The sequence below is a fragment of the Oncorhynchus tshawytscha genome, linkage group LG25, assembly GCF_018296145.1.
Source record: "Oncorhynchus tshawytscha isolate Ot180627B linkage group LG25, Otsh_v2.0, whole genome shotgun sequence".
In the NCBI taxonomy this organism is placed as follows: Eukaryota; Metazoa; Chordata; class Actinopteri; order Salmoniformes; family Salmonidae; genus Oncorhynchus; species Oncorhynchus tshawytscha.
In genome coordinates, this window is record NC_056453.1 from 6,688,172 (window position 1) to 6,712,044 (window position 23,873).

The 23,873-nt window shown below is 41.8% G+C and overlaps 1 protein-coding gene across 5 annotated transcripts; it reads right to left on the minus strand.

The window, feature by feature from the left end:
- Nucleotides 1-1,197: 1,197 nt before the first annotated feature.
- LOC112219536 (SUMO-conjugating enzyme UBC9-B) lies at nt 1,198-23,867 on the minus strand. 5 transcript variants are annotated; one of them, XM_024380863.2, is made up of 8 exons: nt 23,718-23,860; nt 19,506-19,564; nt 6,357-6,435; nt 3,126-3,209; nt 2,742-2,814; nt 2,486-2,595; nt 2,314-2,393; nt 1,198-2,019 (listed from the first exon to the last, which is right to left on the minus strand). In XM_024380863.2, the coding sequence occupies exons 3-8, from the start codon at nt 6,420-6,422 to the stop codon at nt 1,956-1,958; spliced, it is 477 nt and encodes a 158-aa protein (XP_024236631.1). In that variant the 5' UTR covers nt 6,423-6,435; nt 19,506-19,564; nt 23,718-23,860; the 3' UTR covers nt 1,198-1,955. The 5 variants fall into 5 exon arrangements, with proteins under 5 accessions (XP_024236631.1, XP_042161831.1, XP_042161832.1 ...); XM_042305897.1 differs by having other exon boundaries at nt 19,506-19,685; nt 23,718-23,859; XM_042305898.1 differs by having other exon boundaries at nt 19,506-19,739; nt 23,718-23,856.
- Nucleotides 23,868-23,873: the final 6 nt, after the last annotated feature.

Sequence of the window (23,873 nt, forward strand, 5' to 3'; positions counted from 1 at the left end):
GGATTTTCAGTTGCCTGACTGCGTCCCGACCTATATAACAAACACGCATTCTCCCGCGTTTTGTAGTGGTCGCTTTCGGCGGTTCTGAAACACACCAGTGCGCTGTTGAACTGGCACCTTTTCCTAGCCAATATTGCTATGTGCATAATAGCAAAGTTAACCAGCAAATTGGTGTTGAGAACAAGTTGACAAACAGCCCTTGCCTTAATTGTCTTAAGGAACAATCTGCACACAATGAGTCCCTGACCACCTCCTGAAGTTGTCAGCCAGATCTGAACACAATCCAACCACAATGCAACTTGTGTGTCTAGACCGGTCGTTTCAATGCGATCTTCACAGTTTGATAGCAGAAGTCGCACGTGACATGGTAGACATTTAAAATGTAGGTTTATTTTCATGACGTGTCCGCAATTTCATGATCAGAATACAAAAGCTGCATGAACTGTCAAGTCTAGACACTGCCTCAGTCAGACACACTCTCCGGTGGGCCATCTGTGAGCCAGGAGCAGTGCCCCAGAAACGAGGCATAAGAAATTCCCAGGACAAGTGCATCAGATGCTGGGTTAGACAGGTCGTCTTTGGGGCCATCCTGGATCATGTGTACAGTGCAGTCGGCAAGTATTCAGACCTTGACTTTTTCCACACTTGTTACGTTACAGCCGTATTCTAAAAAGTATTAAATAAAACAATTTCCTCAATCGACACATAACACCCCAAAATGACAAAGTGAAAACTGATTTAGAATTTTTGTCCCCTAGAATGGATAGGCATATTGTGCCCGACTTCCATTCTAACATATGAGGCTGGAAAACGTATTGTAAATAATCCGCATTTGCGCTTCATCTACAGAAAAAGTTATTCATTCTTACTCATATGGAATAATATCCTTAAATTGTTTTAATTTTTTTTTTTTTTTGTAAATAAGTGGCAAATATCCTTTATTATAACCATTGTTTTTCTTCTTCACTCTCAAAAGAGGAACTCAAATGTCTTGCCAGTTGATAAAGCGAGCGGTCTTACTCTGTATCATGATGTGCAAAACAAACATGTTTTAATATACTATTTGTACAAAATATGGTATATAGAAAGTGTCTTAAATAGAGTTTCATGGGGCGCAGCGGTGTCAGCTATAGCTATTATAACATTTCTATGCCAACATTTGTCAACCACTAGTTTTACTGCTCGAGACAGTAACAATGGCTTTATAGAAACAGTTTATTTACTCTCACACATACATGAACAAAGCACCATATTAACATAAAGACTGATACAGACGTAAGCCTACCTGCCTTGCGAGTCAATGTGGCCAGTTTCTTTTTTCATAGCAAACACTCCAAATAACAAAAAGACAGCAGACTTTCTTATATTACAGCATGCTGAATAGAAAACCTGCATAAGAGAATCAGACAGAGCAAACTAGAGACAAATGTGAGATGACAGTATAAAAGTGCCATTCATTATACAGCAGTTGAAATACTGACAATTAACTAATTAGCACATTTTACATAATTAAAATCATGGAAATATGAGAGGGGAGGGGTTTAAGGAATAGACCATCTTTGAGAGCAAAAACAACCAAAAAAAACCTAGACAACTAAGACGTTCTCTTCCTCTAAAGAGGATGAAGATCGGATTATTTTTGAGTCGATGGTGAAACCGGTACTTTGCTGTGTCCCTCGCACCATAAGACAAGTAATACAGCTAAAAGGAAGCGGCCGGGGTGCTACGGGCACCCATTTCCTCCTTGCACCCGCCACACACCAGCCCAGCAGTTTAACAAAAAGGGGGGAGGGGGGTTGGTCAGAGTAGAAGATGGCACAGAATGCCTGTCAAGAGTTTTAAATAGAAGTCCTTATAAGCGAGTCCCGATGTGAGAGGGGCACAGTCATAGAGAAATAAGGGCGGTGATCCACGTTTGATCCATTCCTTCTGCCGAAGCCGAACTATCTTCACCCTTATGAAGGGGAGAATTTTTTGGCCTGTGCTCGAACTCTTTTTTCATATTCTACTCTGTTTTGGCTGGGGAAAAAAGAGGGGTTTAGTAAAACAACTGAATGATCGAAATATAGTGTTACATCCACCATATCCCTATCCAAAAACAAGACTTCAAACTGGAAGAAATTCCCTCGATTTTAATGCTGTGCTATAATTAATTGTTACTTTTATTTCTTCTTATTTTGTTGGGGTATTTAAAAAAAAAGAAAAACTACATTGTTGGTTAGGGCTTGTAAATAAGCATTTCACTCTAAGGTCTACCTGTTGTATTCGGCACATGTGACAAATAAAATTAGATTTGATACTAGCAGGACTCACCAGTAAATTGTGTATGCCTCTGCTTGGGCTGGATCCTGGATATTGGGCTCATTTAAGAGTTCCTGTATTCCTAATAGGATCTGTAAGATATGACAATACATAAGGATCACGTTAGTTGGACTTACAAACTATGGGCACCAAATGGCTAAGTCAATCACCAGGATATCCTAACCTGCTTGATGGTGATGGCTGGTCGCCAGTCCTTGTCTTCCTCTAGAATAGATAGGCATACTGTGCCTGACGGATATACGTTAGGATGGAAGAGTGGAGGCTCAAATTTACCTAAAAAATAGAAAAACAAGAGGGAATCATTATGGGGAAAATAGGTGATGAGATAAGTTCTAAGTCCTGTTCCAACACATCCTTCCTACCTTTGATCACCAATTTCACCTGAAATTCTGAGGGGGAGAAAAAGAAAACGAACGTACACTTTGGGGGCGAGGAAGGATAGTCATCCTTGAACAGCATCCGCAGTTTGAACAAGCCTCCTTCCCATGGGGTCTGGGGATGAGTCATAAGCATTTAAAATGTTTATTTATTTAACTAGGCAAGTCAGTTAAGAATAAATTCTTATTTAATAATGGATCACAAACGCTTGCGAACTATGTGAGGGTCAAGGATGAGCCATGACCCTGCCTAGCAATCTTTGGTTTCATACAAGATATCCACTTTTCAGTGTTGGTGTATGAAACTACTACATATGCAGGTGCAAAACATTTCCTCTCAATGATCTACTACCAACTATGCACATATGGAGTGCTATAAACAATGACTATTTTTAACTGCATGTGTAGAGAATTGGCTGTACCTACCCCCTTCTTCCCAGGAATAGCACATTCCCAGTTCATCAAGTTCATCGTTCCATCTGGGTTTTTCGTCGGCACAGCCACAAAGCCCTGAGAAAGAGGTGCATCAATCAGTAAAATGCTGAAACATGGAGGTGACGGCAGTGGATAAATGCCACAACAAGGGGCCTCAGGATCACATCACAGTATCTCTGTGCATTCAAAAGTTCATCAATAAGATGCAATTGTGTTCGTTGTCTGTAGCTTATGCCTGCCCATACCATAACTCCACCACGGAGCACTCTGTTTACAACATTGACGTCAGCAAACTGCTCACCCACACGACGCCGGTTGGACATAGGGCTGTTTTACCCGCCACACCGGCGGTCAGGAGTCATGACCGCAGTCAAATTCCACGTGAACATTTAGTCATGGTAACCCTTTGGCCACAAAAGGCATGGTTTTTTTTTAGGGGGCATTACGGCCACACAAGGGGGATGTCGCCAGATATTAGAGGCCTGGTGAGAATATTATCAAGTGCTTGTCAAAATGTGAATGAGAGACTGATGAAGTGTGTGCAGCCTGCACAAGAAACAAAGCAGAGCTCATGCGTTTCATGCAACTTTTTCAAATCATTAGTCGCATCATGCAGCCTTAAAATTGATTTTATTATAAAAAAATAATAACTTAATCTAAAAATAGGGCCTCCCGAGTGGCACAGCAGTCTAAGGCACTGCATTCCGCAGTACGAAATCCTCATCGACCCACTGTACTGTCAGACTCAGCATGCTCATGGGGCTGACGTCGCTGGTCCAAATGTCAGTCGTGAAGCTAATAGCAGTGACGCCCATAGCAAGAAGCTCATGGATGTGCATTTCAACAATACTGTGTAACTCCAGTAGGGCAACATCTGAAAAATAGAGCCTACTTGGTAGTGTGTACTAGTGCTTGACCAGTCGGCGAAAGCCAACATCATCCACGACAGAGAACGATTGATTGTCAAAGGCAATGAATTCCAATACCTTGGCATTAATGGATTTCGCCTTTGAGTTGTCTTGCTGAAAATGTCTTACTCTTTCAAATGACTGCTCGACTTGAACTTGTTTAGTTGGAAGTGTGCTTAGTGTTCTTCTGCTTTTGTTCTGTGTAGTGCTGTATTTTTCATGGCATCATCTGCAAACGTTATATTGGTATGCACGTCAGCTTTGACATCGGTTTTGCACATCGGTGTTAAACTAGACATTGGGCCGATGCTGATGTTGGCATTTTTTTAGCTAATATCGGCCATTTACGATATGATCACCGATATATTGTGAATCCCTAGTTACATCCTTCTTCTAAAATGTATTAAATAGCCCCCCTCAAATCTACACACAAAATACCCCATGACAAAACATGTTTTTTTTTTTTTAGCAAAATATTAATAGAACTGAAATATCACATTTACATAAGTATTCAGACAACTTACTCAGTAAGTTGTTGAAGCACCTTTGGCAGCAATAACAGCCTCAAGTCTTCTTGGGTATGACACTACAAGCTTGGCACCCCTCTATTTGGGGAGTTTCTCCCATTCTTTTCTGCAGATCCTCTCAAGCTCTGTCAGGTTGGATGTCGCTGCACAGCTATTTTCAGGTCTCTCCAGAGATGTTTGATCGGGTTCAAGTTCAGGCTCTGGTTGGGCCACTCAAGGACATTCAACTGGTCTGAGAGTCTTTTGGCAAACTCCAAGCGTGCTGTCATGTGAGGAGTGGCTTCCGTCTGGCCACTCTACCATAAAGGCCTGATTGGTAGAGTGCTGAGAGGTGGTTGTCTTTCTGGAAGGTTCTCCCATTTCCAGAGAGGAACTCTAGAGCCATTTCAGAGTGACCATTGGGTTCTTGGTCACATCCTTGACCAAGGCCCTTCTCCCCCGATTGCTCAGTTTGGCCAGGGCGGCCAGCTCTAGGAAGAGTCTTGGTGGTTCCAAACTTGTTTAATTTAAGAATGATGGAGGCCACTGTGTTCTTGGGGACCTTCAATGCTGTAGAATTGTTTTGGTACTCTTCCCCAGATCTGTGCCTCAACACAATCCTGTCTCGGAGCTCTATGGATAATTAATTCAACCTCATGGCTTGGTTTTTGCTGACATGCACTGTCAACTGTGGGACGTTAACTAGAAAGATGTGTGCCTTTCCAAATCATGTCCAATCAACGTCATTTCCCACAGGTGGACAATCAAGTTGTAGAAACATTGAGGATGATCAATGGAAACAGGATGGACCTGAGCTCAAGTTAGAGTTTCATAGCAAAGGGTCTGAATACTTATGTAAATAATGATTTTCAGTTTTTAATTTGTAATACATTTGCACAAATGTTAAAAAAGTTTTTTTTTCACTTTGTCATTGTGGGGTATTGTGTGTAGATTGAGGATTTTAAAAATGTATTTAACCAATTTTAGAATAAGGCTGTAATGTGACAATGTGGAAAAAGTCACGGTGTCTGAATACTTCCGAATGCACTGTTTCTGTATGTATGTATGTATGTATGTATGTATGTATGTATGTATGTATGTATGTATGTATGTATGTATGTATGTATGTATGTATGTATGTATGTATGTATGTATGCACGCACACAGAGTGTAAAAAAAACATTAGGAACACCTGCTTTTTCCATGACATACTGACCAGGTGAAAGCTATGATCCCTAATTGAAGGATCTTGCTAAATCCATTTCAAACAGTTTAGATGAAGGGGCAGAGACAGGTTAAAGGGTTTTTAAACCTTGACACATGGGTTGTGTCTGTGCCATTCAGAGGGTGAATGGGCAAGACAAAAGATTTATGTGCCTTTGAACAAGGTATGGTAGTAGGTGCCAGGCGCACCGGTTTGTGTCAAGAACTGCAATGGGCTGGGTTTTTCCATGCTCAACAGTTTCCCGTGTGCATCAAAAATGATCCACCACCCAAAGGACATCCAGCTAACTTGACAACTGTGGAAAGCATTGGAGTCAACATGGGCAGCATCCCTGTGGAATGGTTGACACCTTGCGGATTCCAGTCCTGACAAATTCAAGCTGTACTGAGGGCAAAGGGGGTGAAACTCAATATTAGGAAGGTGGTCTTAATGTTTTATACACTCACTGTATATATATTTTTTACTCAAACCACCCATGGACCGGATTGGACCCCCTTGGTGCTGGATGTGGGCTGTATGTTCGACACCCCTGGTCCAGAACTACACACTGAAAATGTAACGCTTGACTGGCATAAATACTCACGAAAGGGTGGTCTTTCCGCCACGCTTTGCGCTCCTGAGCAAGCCGGCTCAATGCAATGCCAGACATGACTGGTGGGCTCCTGAAACAGCAGAAGTAACAAACAAGTGTGCTTTCAAAGACATGTAAATACAAAATCTAAGAAATGAGGTTAAACGTGTCATTTTGTCAATCTACACAAAATACTCCAATGCCAAAGTGGAAGAAAACGTTAAATGTTTTAAAGATAAAAAATAAAAGTCCTTGATAAGATACGTATTCACCTTGAATCAATACATGTTAGAAACACCTTTGGCAGCGATTACAGCTGTCAGTTCATGGGTAAGTCTAAAGGCGGCAGCATGCTTCAGTTCGGACGGAGCCTAGCCGAGAACCGAACAAATGTGCTTTTATACTCCCTTAAGACCTTCGGGGAAAAAAGCGCCAACTGTACGGTTTGTCCACTTTGAGACGCCAGTATATGCTAACAACATTTTTTAATAAAAAAATACTAAGATAACTCAGCAAATCTGTCGTTGACGTTTTTGCCGAGATCTTAGTCGCCTAATTTGACATTAACTAATATGTTGGAACAAAAACATCAAAATGTAGACATAATATATGCACAAACTCTCCCGAACTGTTTCAGCTGGGAAGCATGCAAACAACTTAAGAGCTTTGCACACCTGGATTGTGCAATATTTGCACATCATTCTTTTTAAAATTGTTCAAGCACTTTTCAGGAACATTCACTGTGTTCTTGGTAATGTTAGCTTTTATTCCCAACCATTCCCACAGAGAGAGATATGATCGCATACAAATGTAAGCAAGGTTTGAAATGATTATGTTTTAGTCAAAAATATCTGCTTGGTGTTTTGCAATCAATTTGCAGTCTACAAATTGTTTGTAATTATAAACTGGGTGGTTCGAGCCCTGAATGAAGATTGGCTGACAGCCATGGTATTTCAGACCGTATATACCACAGGTATGACAACATGAATTGACTGCACTAATTACGATTATAATAACAATAAGGTACCTCGGAGGTTTGTGATATATGGCCAATAGAGTTGCAAAAGGTCGGAAACTTTCCAGATTTTTTTCTGAAATTTTCCATGGGATGTTAAGGCCGGGAATTGAGGAATTTTCCTTAAATTAATTTAAAAATAAGTTAGCTTATAACAGTGAACCTTTTTTGTGGGATACACAAGGCAATTCTACGTTGTGGCATATTTTGGTTAAACTATCCCCAATTCAATGGAATTGCAACCTGCATGCACAGTGTATTCTTCCATCACATGTGCAGCAGATTCTCAAGATCTTGCACACTAATGAGATGCTATTGAGGCCACACTACTACACTGTCTGAGCCAATACTGGGTGGGGTGAATATATTTTATAGGACAAACATCATTTTTGGTTAACTAGTAAATAGTAGCCTACAGCAAAGTGTGTTTAAATCATTTCTAATTTGTTAACAATTTCTGCTAGTTAGCTTTTTCTACCATGTGGGTTTTTAGCTTGCTTCAGCCTCCCAACTGAGGGTGTGTAAATTCACCTGTTTCCATACATGTTTCATTTTAAAACATGCATCTAATCTAATTGCTTAACTATTTATCGGTACATGAAATTGTATTTTATTTTTTTAAACAAATTTTTCTCATCTTTACAGGAAAATGCCACAGCCACTATCTGATGTGTGGAGACATTTCACTGCAGCTAATGTAGAAGGAAAAGCTGTGTACATTTGCAAATACTGTGCCAAATCATATGTGAAGAAAGCAACAAAGATGCAGAATCTGGCCAAGTGCATAAAGTTCCCTCAGCCCTCTCAACAAGCAACCTCTGACAAAAGTTCCTCTACTTCTATTCAAGGTGAAACAAATGTATCAGACACCTTATCGATAGCAACAGCTCACGGTCCTCCTGGAATCAGACACCTTATCGATAGCAACAGCTCACGGTCCTCCTGGAATCAGACACCTTATCGATAGCAACAGCTCACGGTCCTCCTGGAATCAGACACCTTATCGATAGCGACAGCTCACGGTCCTCCTGGAATCAGACACCTTATCGATAGCGACAGCTCACGGTCCTCCTGGAATCAGACACCTTATCGATAGCGACAGCTCACGGTCCTCCTGGAATCAGACACCTTATCGATAGCGACAGCTCACGGTCCTCCTGGAATCAGACACCTTATCGATAGCGACAGCTCACGGTCCTCCTGGAATCAGACACCTTATCGATAGCGACAGCTCACGGACCTCCTGGAATCAGACACCTTATCGATAGCAACAGCTCACGGACCTCCTGGAATCAGACACCTTATCGATAGCAACAGCTCACGGACCTCCTGGAATCAGACACCTTATCGATAGCAACAGCTCACGGACCTCCTGGAATCAGACACCTTATCGATAGCAACAGCTCACGGACCTCCTGGAATCAGACACCTTATCGATAGCAACAGCTCATGGTCCTCCTGGAATCAGACACCTTATCGATAGCAACAGCTCATGGTCCTCCTGGAATCAGACACCTTATCGATAGCAACAGCTCATGGTCCTCCTGGAATCAGACATTTTTTTTTTGACTCAATGGAGGAACGTAGTCAGAGAAATGCTGATGAATGTCTTGCTCAAGCTGTGTATGCAACTGGTGTAACTGTGATGCTCACAGGCAATGTGTACTGGAAGAGATTTCTGAATATTCTTCGCCCAGCATACACCCCTCCAACCAGATATCTACTCATTTGCTGGATGCAGAGTTCAAGTGAAGGTCAAGCAAATCATTGAGAAAGCAGACTGTATTGCAATCATCTCTGATGGGTGGTCAAATGTTCCTGGGCAAGGAATAATTAACTACATCATCTCCACCCCATAACCAGTATTCTACAAGAGCACAGACACAAGGGACATCAGACACACCCATCTCTGTATTGCAGATGAGCTGAAGGCAGTCAATGACCATGGACCACAGAAGGTATTTGTACTGGTGACAGACAATGCTGAAAACATGATGGCTGCTTGGACAAAAGTGGAGGAATCTAACCCTCACATCACACCCATTGGCTGTGCTGCTCTTGCATTAAATCTGCTCCAAGGACATCGTGGCACTGAAAACAATGGATACACTCTACAAGAGAGCCAAGGAAATGGTTAGGTATGTGAAGGGTCATCAAGTTATAGCAGCAATCTACCTCACCAAGCAAAGTGAGAAGAGCACCACATTGAAGCTGCCCAGCAACTGTGTTGTTGTCATGTTTGACAGTCTCCTGGAGGGGAAGGAGTCTCTCCAAGAAATGGCCATATCACAGTCTGCCGATATGGACAGCCCCATCAAGAGGATCCTCCTGGATGATGTATTTTGGGAGGGTGGTAGCAGCCAGAAACCTATAACAGTAGCCATTGCATGGATTGAGGGAGACAATGCCATCCTGTCTGATGTTCAAACTGCTTGCAGATACAAGAGGAGAAATCCATACTGCCCTGTCCACTTCACTGTGGCGCCAAACTGAGAGAACTGCAGTTCTGAAATACCTCAAAACGCGTGACGACATCTGCCTGAAGCCCATACAGAGATCAACAGGGCCTATGGTGTCATCACTATTGTGTCTCGCCACCTTGGCCTGGATGAGGGCAAGGTTCTTGGCAGTCTGGCAAAGTACACTTTCAAGCAAGGGCTTTGGGATGGAGATGCAATATGGCAGTCGTGCCAACATAGCTCATCAGCCACCTGGTGGAAGGGACTTGGTGGATCTGAGGCTCATTCCGCTGTTGCCTCCATCATCCTCCAAATCCCACCAACATCAGCCCCCTCAGAGTGCAACTGATCCTTGTTTGACAACACACCAGGCTGACCAATACAAGGGTTGAAAAATTGGTGGCCATCCAGGCAAATTTGAGGCTTTTTGAGCCTGACAATGAGCAATCAATCCTCAACAAGTTTGAAAAGTGACCGTGAAGATGAGGCCTCAGTCTGATGTTCAAGAGGTGGACATTGAGGAGGTCCAGGGAAAAGACATGGAAGCCTGAGAGGAAGACAACCAAAGCTTTAGTTTCTAGACTATCATTTCACGGATGTATGTTGAAAATGTTTTTCGGAGATGCGATGGATTATTGGGGATCATTCCTTTTTGTTGTTCAGTCAAATCATCCCATGTGAAGAGTCAACTCAATTCGTAGCTAAATTGAAGTATTTAGTAATTTGCAATTATGTCTACTTATGAGGTAAAATTTTTGGTTTATGTTTGTCTCCATATGATATGGTAAATATATCCAATACAAGAAACATCTACATTTAAATGGTATTAATATGCATATATTTCCGTTAATTCCCATATACAGTTGAAGTCGGAAGTTTACATACACTTAGGTTGGAGTCATTAAAACTCGTTATTTCAACCACTCCACAAAATGTATTGTGAACAAACTATAGTTTTGGCAAGTCCGTTAGGACATCTACTTTGTGCATGACAAGTAATTGTTCCTAAAATTGGTTACAGACAGCTTGTTTCTTGGTGACTGGGGGGGCAGTATTGAGTAGCTTGGATGAATAAGGTGCCCAGAGTAAACTGCCTGCTACTCAGCCATAAAAGCTAGAATATGCATATAATTAGTTGGATAGATTTGGATAGAAAAACACTCTGCAGTTTCTAAAACTATTTGAATGATGTCTGTGAGTATAACATAACTCATATGGCAGGCAAAACCCTGAGAAAAATCCAACCAGGAAGTGGGAAATCTGAGGTTTGTAGGTTTTCAACTCATAGCCTATCGAAGATACAGTGAGATACTGGTCATGTTGCAGTTCCTAAGGCTTCCACTAGATGTCAACAGTCTTTAGAACCTGGTTGGATGCTTCTACTGTGAAGGGGGGCCGAATAAGAGGGGATTGAGCCAGGTGTCTGGCAGATTGCCACGAGCTCGTGACGCGTGATGCAAAATCACTGCATGTTTTGGAACTACTGAACATAAAACGGCAATGTAAAATTTGACTTTTGGATATAAATATACACTTTATCGAACAAAACATACATGTATTGTGTAACATGAAGTCCTATGAGTGTCATCTGATGAAGATCATCAAAGGTTAGTGATTAATTTGATCTATTTCTGCTTTTTGCGACTCCTCTCTTTTGCTGGAAAAATGGCTGTGTTTTTCTGTGACTTGGTGGTGAACTAATATAATCGTTTGTGGTGCTTTCGCTGTAAAGCCTTTTTGAAATCAGACACGGTGGTTGGATTTACAAGAAGGGTATCTTTAAAATGGTGTAAAATACTTGTATGCTTGAGGAATTTTAATTATGAGATTTTTATTGTTTTGAATTTGGCACCCTGCCAGATTTGACGCTAGCGTCCCACTTGTACCAGAGAGGTTAATTTCATGTAGCCTAGGCCTACTGATTTGGGACTCATCATCCCACAACTGTCCCAGAGTGTTTGGAATAGGCTATTTCCTTTTCGACAAGCTGATCAATAGAATAGGTAGCCTAAACTATTCTACTAAAGTAGATAGGCTAGTGATTTTGTTGTTTGTTACTCGTGTTGTTGGCTGAGGAAAAGTAAATGGAAAGTAATTCTAAAAGTTCAAAATAAGAAGGACCGCACATTGTTGCATCCTCAACTTGCATGTTCTGTTAATATGAATTACCATATTCTAAATGCGATCTCAGTCATTCCCCAATGCATATGGATCCAGTAAATTAAATGTTGCCGGTCAAATGTCCTGCCCCACATTGTCCAAACAGAAACCCTGGATGTGTTTGGCCCAAACATAAGGCATTTAGGACAAAGTTTTTTTTTCTTCCAGTTTTACGTTTCTGGGTGGTTTAATACATCATCCACAACATAATTATTAACTTGAGAGAGAGATATTCATTGTCTGATTTGTTATCGTTACCCATCTACCAATCACTGCCCATCTTTAAAGCTTTTGAAAAGCTCTGGTCTTTGTAATCGAATCTGTGCTTAATATTCAACACTTGACAGAGACCTTACGAAAGTATTCAGACCTCTCGGATTTATTCACATTTTAATGTGTTACAAAAGTTAGATTAAAATGGGTTTAATTTCCATTTTCCCAACAATCTACATAAAATACTAAAATGTTAAAGTAATACACCTTTCGGCCTAAATGCAAAGCCTTAGTATTGTTGGATTTGACCCAACCAGGAGTAACTGTCTCCTTTTTAAGCATGGTGGTTACTGCATCAGGGTATGCTTCACAAAAAGGCAAATACTGGAGAGTTTCAGGATAAAAATAAAATGGGATGAGCTACGCATAGGCAAAATCCTAGACGAAAGCCTGCTTTACATCAGAGACTGGGAGAGGAAATGCACATTTCAGCAGAACAATATAACCTACAACACAAGGCCAAAATGTACATTGAGTTGCGTACCAAGAAGACAGTGAATGTTCCTGAGTAGCCAAGTTAAAGTTGACTTAAATCTGCTTGAAAATCTAATGGCAAGACTTGAAAATTGGTACCTAGCAATGTACCCCAACAGAGCTCGAATAATTAAGAAAAAAAAGGCAAACATTGCACAATCCAGGTGTGCAAAGCTCTTAGACTTACCCATAAGACTCGACTGTAATCGACACCAAAGCTGTTTCTAACATGCATTAGTATTCCGCTCCCTGAGTCAATACAACTATTTAAAAAATAAAGTCAAATTTTACTTCCACTTTGCCAAAGTATTTTGTGTAGATTGTTGACCAAGAAATTACAATTACATTTATTGTAATCCCACAGGGACAGATGAAGGGTTAGTCATTCAAAAATCATGTCAACCCATATAATTTCAGAGTGAGTCCATCTATCGTAAGTGACTTCCACTAAATACTCCTAAACTAATTTAGGCTTGCCTTAACAATGGACGTGAATTCTTATGAAACTATATTATAGTTTATTTGTATGAATTTGTCAACATTTATAGAACTCTTTTCACTTTGACATAATGGAGTAGTTTTGTCTAGATCAACGATAAATAAAAATACAACTCAGTTAAATATATTTTAATGCAACAAAATAAAAAGATCCCAAGAGAGTTGAATACCTACTGTGTGTGTGTGTGTGTTACACAGGGGCAAGAAAAAGTATGTGAACCCTTTGGAAATACCTGGGTTTCTGATAAATTGGTCATAAAATTTGATTGGATCTTAATCTAGGTCACAACAGACAGTCTGCTTAAACCAATAACATACAAATAAACGTTTTCATGTCTTTATTGAACACACCGTGTAAACATTCACAGTCCAGGGTGGGAAATGTAAACTCAGCAAAAAAAGAAACGTCCTCACTGTCAACTGCATTTATTTTCAACAAACTTAACGTGTCAATATTTGTATGAACCTAACAACATTCAACAACTGAACAAGTTCCACAGACATGTGACTAACAGAAATTGAATAATGTGTCCCTGAACGGGGGGGTTAAAATCAAAAGTAGCAGTCAGTATCTGGTGGCCACCAGCTGCATTAAGTACAGCAGTGCATCTCCTCCTCATGGACTGCACCAGATTTGCCAGTTCTTGCTGTGAGATGTTACCCCACTCTTCCACCTGCAAGTTCCCGGACATTTCTGGGGGGAATGGCCCGAGCCCTCACTCTCTGATCCAACAGGTCCCAGACGTGCTCAATGGGACTGAGATCCGGGCTCTTCGCTGGCCATGACAGAACACTGACGTTCTTGTCTTGGAGGAAATCACGCACAGAACGAGCAGTATGCTGGAGGGTATTGTCAGGATGAGCCCGCAGGAAGGGTACCACATGAGGGAGGAGGATGTCTTCCCTGTAAAGCACAGTGTTGAGATTGCCTGCATTGACAACAAGCTCAGTCCGATGATGCTGTGACACACCGCCCCAGACCATGACGGACCCTCCACCTCCAAATCGATCCCGCTCCAGAATACAGGCCTCGGCGTAAATGCTCATTCCTTTGACGATAAACGAGAATCCGACCATCACCCCCGGTGAGACAAAACCGCGACTCGTCAGTGAAGAGCACTTTTTTCCAGTCCTGTCTGGTCCAGCGACGGTGGATTTGTGCCCATAGGCGACGTTGTTGCTGGTGATGTCTGGTGAGGACCTGTTTTACAACAGGCCTACAAGCCCTCAGTTCAGCCTATTGCGGACAGTCTGAGCACTGATGGAGGGATTGTGCATTCCTGGTGTAACTCGGGCAGTTGTTGTTGTCATCCTGCAACTGTCCCACAGGTGTGATGTTCGGATGTACCGATCCTGTGCAGGTGTTGTCACATGTGGTCTGCCACTGCGAGGACGATCAGCTGTCCGTCCTGTCTCCTTGTAGCGCTGTCTTAGGCGTCTCACAGTATGGATATTGCAATTTATTGCCCTGGTCACATCTGCAGTCCTCATGCCTCCTTGCAGCATGCCTAAGACATGTTCGTGCAGATGAGCAGGGACCCCGAGCATCTTTCTTTTGGTGTTTTTCAGAGTCAGTAGAAAGGCCTCTTTAGTGTCCTAAGTTTTCATAACTGTGCCCATAATTGCCTACCGTCTGTAAGCTGTTAGTGTCTTAACAACAGTTCCACAGGTGCATGTTCATAAATTGTTTATGGTTCATTGAACAAGCATGGGAAACAGTGTTTAAACCCTTTACAATGAAGATATGTGAAGTTAGTTGGATTTTTACAAATGATCTTTGAAAGACAGGATCCTGAAAAAGGGACATTTCTTTTTTTGCTGAATTTATGTGCTCCCTTGGATTTAATAACTGGTTAACCCTCCCTTGGCAGCAATAACCTCAACCAAACATTTTCTTTAGTTGCGGATCAGACCTGCACAACAGTCAGGAGAAATTTTGGACCATTCCTCTTCACAAAACTGTTTCAGTTCAGCAATATTCTTGGGATGTCTGGTGTGACCTGCTCGAGGTCATGCAACAGCATCTCAAATTGAGTTGAGGGCAGGACTCTGACTGGGACACTCCAGAAGGCGTATTTTTTTCTATTGAAGCTATTCGGTTGTTGATTTACTTCTGTCTTTTGGGTCATTGTCCTGCTGCATCACCCAACCGTTGAGCTTCATTTGGCGGACAGATAGCCTTACATTCTCCTGCAAAATGTTTTGATAAACTTGGGAATTCATTTTTTCCAACGATGATTGCAAGCTGTTCTGGGCCTGAGGCAGCAAAGCAGCCCCAAACTATGATGCTCCCTCCACCATACTACCATAGAGTTGGGATGAGGTTTTGATGTTGGTGTGCTGCGCCTTTTTTCCCTCCACACGGTGTTGTGTGTTCCTTCCAAACAACTCAACTTTAGTTTCATCTGTCCACAGAATATTTTGCCAAGTAGCGCTGTGGAACATCCAGATGCACTTTTGCAAACTTCAGATGTGCAGCAATGTTTTTTTGGACAGCAATGGCTTCTTACGTGGTGTCCTTCATGAAAACAGTTCTTGTTGAGTGTTTTACCTATTGTAGACTTGTCAACAGAGATGTTAGCATGTTCCAGAGCTTTCTGTAAGTCTTTAGCTGACACTAGGATTCTTCTTAACCTCATTGAGCATTCTGCGCTGTGCTCTTGCAGTCATCTTTGCAGGACAGCCACTCATAGGGAGAGTAGCAACAGTGCTGAACTTTCTCCATTTATAGACAATTTGCCTTACTAATGATGGCTTTTAGAGATACTTTTGTAACCCTTTCCAGCTTTATGCAAGTCAACAATTCTTAATCTTAGGTTTTCTGAGATCTCCTTTGTTTGAGGCATGGTTCACATCAGGTAATGTTTCTTGTGAATAGCAAACTCAAATGTTGTGAGTTTATGGGGCAGGGCAACTAACCAACATCTCCAATCTAGTCTCATTGATTGGACTTCATGTTGGCTGACTCCTGACTGCAATTATCTTTCGGAAAAGCCATTAGCCTAGGGGTTGACATACTTTTTCTAACCTACACTGTGAATGTTTAAATTATGTATTCAATACAGCCAGGAAAAATACAATAATTTGTGTGATATTAGTTTAAGCACACTATGTTTGTCTATTGTTGTGACTTAGATGATGATCTGATCAAATTTGATGACCAATTTATACAGAAATCCAGGTAATTCAAAAGGGTTCACCCTACAGTGGCAAGAAAACGTATGCATGCATGCACGCACACTACCGGTCAAAAGTTTGGGGTCACTTAGAAATGTACTTGTTTTCTTTAGAAAAGCAGCAAAAAAAAATGTCCATTAAAATATTAAATTGATCAGAAATACAGTGTAGACATGGTTAATGTTGTAAATGACTATTGTAGCTGGAAATGGATGATTTATGGAATACCTACGTAGGCATACAGAGGCCCATTATCAGTAACCAACACTCCTGTGTCCAATGGCACGTTGTGTTAGCTAATCCAAGTTAATAATTTAAAAAAGGCTAATTGATAATTAAAAAACCCTTTTGCAATTATGTTAGCACAGCTGAAAACTTGACCTGATTAAAGAAGCAATAAAACTGTCCATCTTTAGACTAGTTCAGTATCAGGAGCATTTATGGGTTCGATTACAGACTCAAAATGGCAAGAAACAAAATAAATTTGCTCTGAAATTCATCGGTCTATTCTTGTTCTGAGAAATGAAGGCAATTCCATGCGAGAAATTGCCAAGAAACTGAAGATCTCATTCAACGCTGTGTACTACTTCCTTCACAGAACAGCGCAAACTGGCTCTAACCAAAATAGAAAGAGGAGTGGGAGGCCCCAGTGCACAACTGAACAAGAGGACAAGTACATTAGCGTGTCTAGTTTGAGAAACAGACGCCTCACAAGTCCTCAACTGGCAGCGTAATTAAAGAGTTCCCGCAAAACTCCAGTCTCAACGTCAACAGTGAAGAGGCGACTCCGTGATGCTGGCCTTCTAGGCACAGTCTAGTGTCTGTGTTCTTTTGACCATCTTAACCTTTTATTGGCTAGTCTGAGATATGGCTTTTTCTTTGCAACTTTGCCTCTTCACTGTTGACGTTGAGACTGGTGTTTTGCGGGTAGTCTTTAATGAAGCTGCCAGTTGAGGATTTGTGAGCCATCTGTTTCTCAAACTAGATACCTCTTGCTCAGTTGTGCACCGGGGCCTCCCACTTTTTATATTCTGGTTAGAGACAGTTTGAGCTGTTTTGTGAAGGGAGTTGTACGAGGTCTTTAGTTTCTTGGCATTTTCGCTTATGAAATAGCCTTCAGTACTCAGAACAAGAATAGACTGACGAGTTTCAGAAGAAAGTTCTATGTTTCTGGACATTTTTAGCCTGTAATCGAACCCACAATTGCTGATGCTCCAGATGCTCAACTAGTCTCAAGGCCAGTTTTATTGCTTCTTTAAAATCAGCACAGCCATTTTTAGCTGTGCTAACATAATTGAAAAAAGGGTTTTCTAATGATCAATTAGCCTTTTTAAAATTATAAACTTGGATTAGCTAACACAATGTACCATTGGAACACAGGAGTGATGGTTGCTGATAATGAGCCTCTGTACGCCTATGTAGATATTCCATAAATCAGCCATTTCCAGCTACAATAGTCATTTACAACATTAACAATGTCTATAATGTATTTCTGATTAATTTTATTGGACAAAAATGTTTGCTTTTCTTTCAAAAACAAGGACACTAAGTGACCCCAAACTTTTGAACGATAGTGTACACACACACAATGCCATCGTAAAGTATTCAGACCCCTTAACTTTCCACATTGATACATTACAGCCTTTTTCTAAAGTTTATTTAATTGCTGCCCCCAATCTACACACAATACCCCATAATGACAAAGCACAAACTGGTTCAGAACTTCTGAAAAAAAAAAAATATATATATATATATATATATATATATATATATATATATTACCTTTACATAAGTATTCAGACCATTTACTCAGTACTTTGATGAAGCACCTTAAGCAGCGATTACAGCTTGGCAGAGTTCCTCCCATTCTTCTCTGCAGATCCTCTCAAGCTCTGTCAGGTTGGAAGGGGAGCGTTGCTTCACAGCTATTTTCAGGTCTCTCCAGAGATGTTCGATCGGGTTCAAGTCCGGGCTCTGGCTTGGCCACTCAAGGACATTCAGAGACTTGACCCGAAGCCACTCCTGCGTTGTCTTGGCTGTTCGATTAAGGTCATTGTCCTGTTGGAAGGTGAACCTTCACCCTAGTCTGGAGCAGGTTTTCATCAAAGAACTCTGTGTACTTCGCTCCTTCCATCTTTGCCTCGATTCTGACAAGTCTCCCAGTCCCTGCCGCTGAAAAACATCCCCACAGCATGATGCTACCACCATGCTTCACTGTAGGGATGATGCCAGGTTTCCTCCAGACATGACCCTTGGCATTCAGGCCAAAGAGTTCAATCTTGGTTTCATCAGACAATCTTGTTTCTCATGGTCTGAGAGTCTGTAAGCGTCTTGACAAACTCCAAGTGTGCCGTCATGTTCCTTGTACTGAGGAGTGGTTTCCGTCTGGCCACTCTACCATAAAGGCCAGATTGATGGAGTGCTGCAGAGGTGGTTGTCCTTCTGGAAGGTTCTCCCATCTCCACAGTTGAATTCTGGACCTTTCCCCAGATCGGTGCCTCTGACACAATCCTGTCTCGGAGCTCCAAGGACAATTCCTTCGACCTCACAGCTTGGTTTTTGCTCTGACATGCACTGTCAACTGTGGGACCTTATATAGACAGTTGTGTGCCTTTCCAAATCATGTCCAATCAATTGAATTTACCACAGCTGGACTCCAATGAAGTTGTAGAAACATCTCAATGGTGATTCATGGAAACAGGATGCACCCAAGCTCAATTTTGAGTCTCATATCAAAGTGTCTGAATACTTATGTAAATAAGGCATCTTTTTTAATTGTTAATAAATGTCTAAAAACCTGTTTTCGCTTTGACATTATGGGGTATTGTGTGTAGATTGCTAAGGATTTTCTTTTTTTAATCCATTTTACAATAAAGGCTGTAATGTAACAAAATGTGGAAAAAGTGGTCTGAACATTTTTTGAAGGCACTTTATATAATTGAGCATAATGGCGCCGGAAGGGATAGCTGCCGTTTTACGGGCTCCTAACCAACTGTGCTATTTTGTGCGTTTTTGCATTGTTTAACTTATTTTGTACATAATGTTGCTGCTACTGTTTCTAATGACCGAAAAGAGCTTCTGGATATCAGATCAGCGATTACTCACCTTGAACTGGACGAAGATTTTTTCTTTAATGAGTCTGACACGAAGGATATACTGCTTCTCTGAGACCAGGCCAAAATCCCCGTTGTTCGCGTGAAGAAAAGATGGAAATACAGGGGGCGGAGATCGGGGTGACTTGTTAGAATTCTTCGTCGAGTGGGTAACCCGCCTTTACCATCCGTTCTATTGGCCAACGTGCAATCACGGGGGGAAAAAATGGATGATGTCCGTTCAAGACTATCCTACCAAAGGAACATTAAAAACTGTAATATCTTATGTTTCACCGAGTCGTGGATGAACGACAACAAAGACAATATACATTTGGCTGGGTTTTCCTTGCAACGGCAGGACAGAACAACCACGTCTGGTAAGACGAGGGGTGGGGGTGTGTCCATTTGTCAATAACAGCTGGTAAGCAATGTCTAATATTGCCCACCTGAGGTAGAGTACCTGATGATAAACTATAGACCACACTATCTATATTTTTCGTACCGTCAATTTTCCACCAAAAACTGATGCTGGCACTACGACCGCACTCAACGAGCAGCATAAGGCCATAAGCAGGCAAGAACATGCTCATCTAGAAGCAGAACTGCTAGTGTCCTGGGGACTTTAATGCAGGCAAATCCATTTGACCTAATTTCTACCAACGTCACATGTGCAATCAGAGGAAAAAAAAAAAAAAAAAAAAAAAAAAAAAAAAAAAAAACTCTAGACCACCTTTACTCCACACACAGAGACACATACAAATAATTATATCCTCCTGATTCCTGCTAACAAGCAAAAACTAAAGCAAGAAGTACCAGTGACGCACTCAATAGGGAAGTGGTTAGATGACGTGGATGCTACAGGACTGTTTTGCTAGCACAGACTGGAATATGTACCGGGATTCATGCAATGTCATTGAGGGGTATACCACCTAAGTCATTGGCTTCATCAATAAGTGCATCGACGACGTCATCCCCACAGTGACCGTACATACATATCCCAACCAGAAGCCATGGATTATAAGCAACATCCACACCGAGCTAAATGCTAGATCTGCAGCTTTCAAGGAGTGGGACACTAATCCAGACGCTTATAAGAAATCCAGCCATGCCCTCAGATGAACTATCAAACAAGCAAAGCATCAATACAGGACTAAGATTGAATCCTACTACACCAGCTCTGACACTGATGTGTATCTACCAGACGAGCTAAATGCCCTTCATGCTCGCTTCCGAGGCAAACAGCACTGACGCATGCATGAGAGCACCAGCTGTTCGGGACGACTGTGTGATCACGCTCTCCATATCCAATGTGAGTAAAACATTTGCAAGACCGCTGGGCCAGACGGATTACCAGGACATGTACTCAGAGCATGCGCGGACCAACTGGCAAGTGTATTCCCTGACATTGCAACCTCTCCCTGACCGAGTCTGTAATACCTACATGTTTCAAGCAGACCACCATAGTACCTGTGCCCGAGAAAGCAAAAAGGTAACCTGCCTAAATGACTACTGCCCCGTAGCACTCACGTCAGTAACCATGAAGTGCTTTGAAAGGCTGGTCATGGCTCACATCAACACCATCATCCCGGAAACCCTAGACCCACTCCAATTTGCATGGTATCCCAACAGATCCACCGATGACGCGAATTTGTCACCTATGTGAGAATGCTGTTCATTGCCTACAGCAGTGTTCAACACCATAGTGCCCACAAAGCTCGTCACTAAGCTAAGGACCCTGGGACTAAACACCTCCCTCTGCAACTGGATCCTGGACTTCCTGACAGGCTTCCTCTAGGTGCTAAGGGTAGGCAACAACGCATCTTCCATGTTGATCCTGAACACGGGGGGCCCTCAGGGGTGCGTGCTTAGTACCCTCCTGTACTCCCTGTTCAGCCACAACTGCATGGACAAGCACGACTCCAACTACATTAAGTTTGCTGACGACACAATAGTGGATGCCTGATCACTGACAAGACAGCCTATAGGGAGGTTAGAGACCTGGCAGTGTGGTGCCAGGACAACAAACTCTCCTCTAACGTGAGCAAGACAACAGAGCTGATAGTGGACTACAGGAAAAGAAGGGCCGAATACGGCCCCATTCACAAGGCTGTAGTGGGGCGGGTTGAGAGTTTCAGGTTCCTTGGTGTTCACATCACCAATGAACTATCATGGGCCAAACACACCAAGACAGTCGTGAAGAAGGCACGACAACACCCTTCCTCCCTTAGGAGACTGAAAAAGATTTGGCATGGGTGCCCAGATCCTCAAAGTTCTACAGCTGCACCATCGAGAGCATCCTGATCAGTTGCGTCACCGCCTGGTATGGCAACTGCTCGGCATCCCAGTGCATCATTAGGGCCAAGCTTCCTGCCATTCAGGACCTATATACTAGGCGGTGTCAGGGGAAGGCCCCAAAAAATTGTCAAAGACTCAAGTCACCCAAGTCTGACTGTTTTTCCTGCTACCGCAAGGCAAGCAGTACCAGAGCGCCAAGTCCAGGTCCAAAAGGCTCCTTAACAGGTTCTACCCACCAAGCCACAAGACCACTGAACAATTAATCAAATGGTCACTGGACTATTTGCATTCACCCCCCTTTGTTTTTACACTGCTGCTACTGGCTGTTTATTATCTATGCATAGTCACTTTACTACATTCATGTACAATCATCTTGACTAACCTGTACCGCCGCATATTGACTCGGTACCCGCTGTACATAGCAGTAAATATTTTCATAACTCTTTTTCTTTAACTGCATTGTTGGTTAAGGGCTGTAAGAAAGCATTTCACAGTAACGTCTACACTTGTTGTATTACACGCATGTGACAAATAGCATTTTATTTGATCCTGTACACCGGGGTAAATACCTGGTTTACAAAGTCTTGCCTATATTAGTCAAAAGACAAAAACCATGTATAAACAGTGGCCCTCAAAGACTAGAGTTTTACATTCATAGATAGCAACTTCTATTAATGATATCTACCATGTTGACTTCCCTAGAAATGTCCTGGTGTGTACTGTAGGTTATGTATCCAAAATTTAGGGTGTCCACCAACTCTGCCTAGAGTGGGTAAAAACGCGCTATGGTGATGAAATATAAACTTCCTTATGTTATAAAAAAAATACATTTTACCAAGACAAATATGATTTTTCATGTTCTGAAACGTTCAGTGGTCTCTAACATATCAAGATTATATCCAAAAAGTGTTATTTCGTAACCTAATACATCCATAATAAGCACCTAACTCTGTTGACGTATCGGTGCAGGTTTCTCATAACTTTTGATAATTTTACATTTTGTGGTCATTGTCTTCAAAAGTGGTTTTCGCGGATCGCAAAAAGCTAAATGATCATGACACGAGCTGAATTCAAATGTAAAGGCTTTGAAAATCAAAAGCTTGGTATTGACTAATTTCTCCGTTGACATGAGATTTTTTGAGAAAGCTTACAAAAAGAACAGGGATTTTGAATTAATATTAAAATCGTATATTAAAATATCGCAAACTCGATATCCCTCTAACCTCTATATTGCTTTATTCGAGAAGATGAGTTCAACAGGAAAATGAGCCAGTCAGGTAGCCAGCAGACTTAATTATTGCACAGAATCCAGCCAAATTGACGCGATTTTCCTGATAATTTGCCACTTTTGGGTTTGCCACTATGATATTGTCATAGACTGAGCACACAGCAATCATCATAGCTAGCTCGCATCATAACATTGGGCTGTTAATCTGCGCCAGAAACTCCCAACATTTTTGCGCAAAATTCTGGTCTACTGTCTGCTCGTTAGCTGGTGGTAGCTATGCCAGCGACAATACAAATTACGTACGAAAGAAATGACTCATGGTGCAAATTCCAGGTCAGAAACTGGTCAACAACATGTTCGACTACCCTGGCCATATGTGGAGCGCGGTTGGCGAACGGAGTCTGCTTGAGCACTTGTCGTTGTTTTTTCGCATATTGTTGTGGCAACGAGACTCGTTCTTATCATCTGAATCACATAAATAGGTGATGCTATGTTTGTCCGCTTTCTTTAGTTTACAACAGAAACTCACAAATGTGCAATAATATCACCCATGACTGAGCAGGACAAAGGACCGAGGGCTTCCCAAACTGGCGCACATTTACGCATCAACCAACTAACGAAAATGGCGCAAACTCAGGCAGATTATATAACCTCGTATTACATAAATACATAATTGTAAGGACACGGGCGACATTCTCTTACCTTTCAATATGGCTATAATGACTCGTATTTTTTAACTGGATGAATTAGTCGTGTTTAAATCGGGATAAAGCCCGGTGAAGTTTCCCTCCTGAAAAAACACCCGTTCCTGCCCAAGCCAAATAACAGGACCAGTAACATAGGCAATCTCCCAACCGC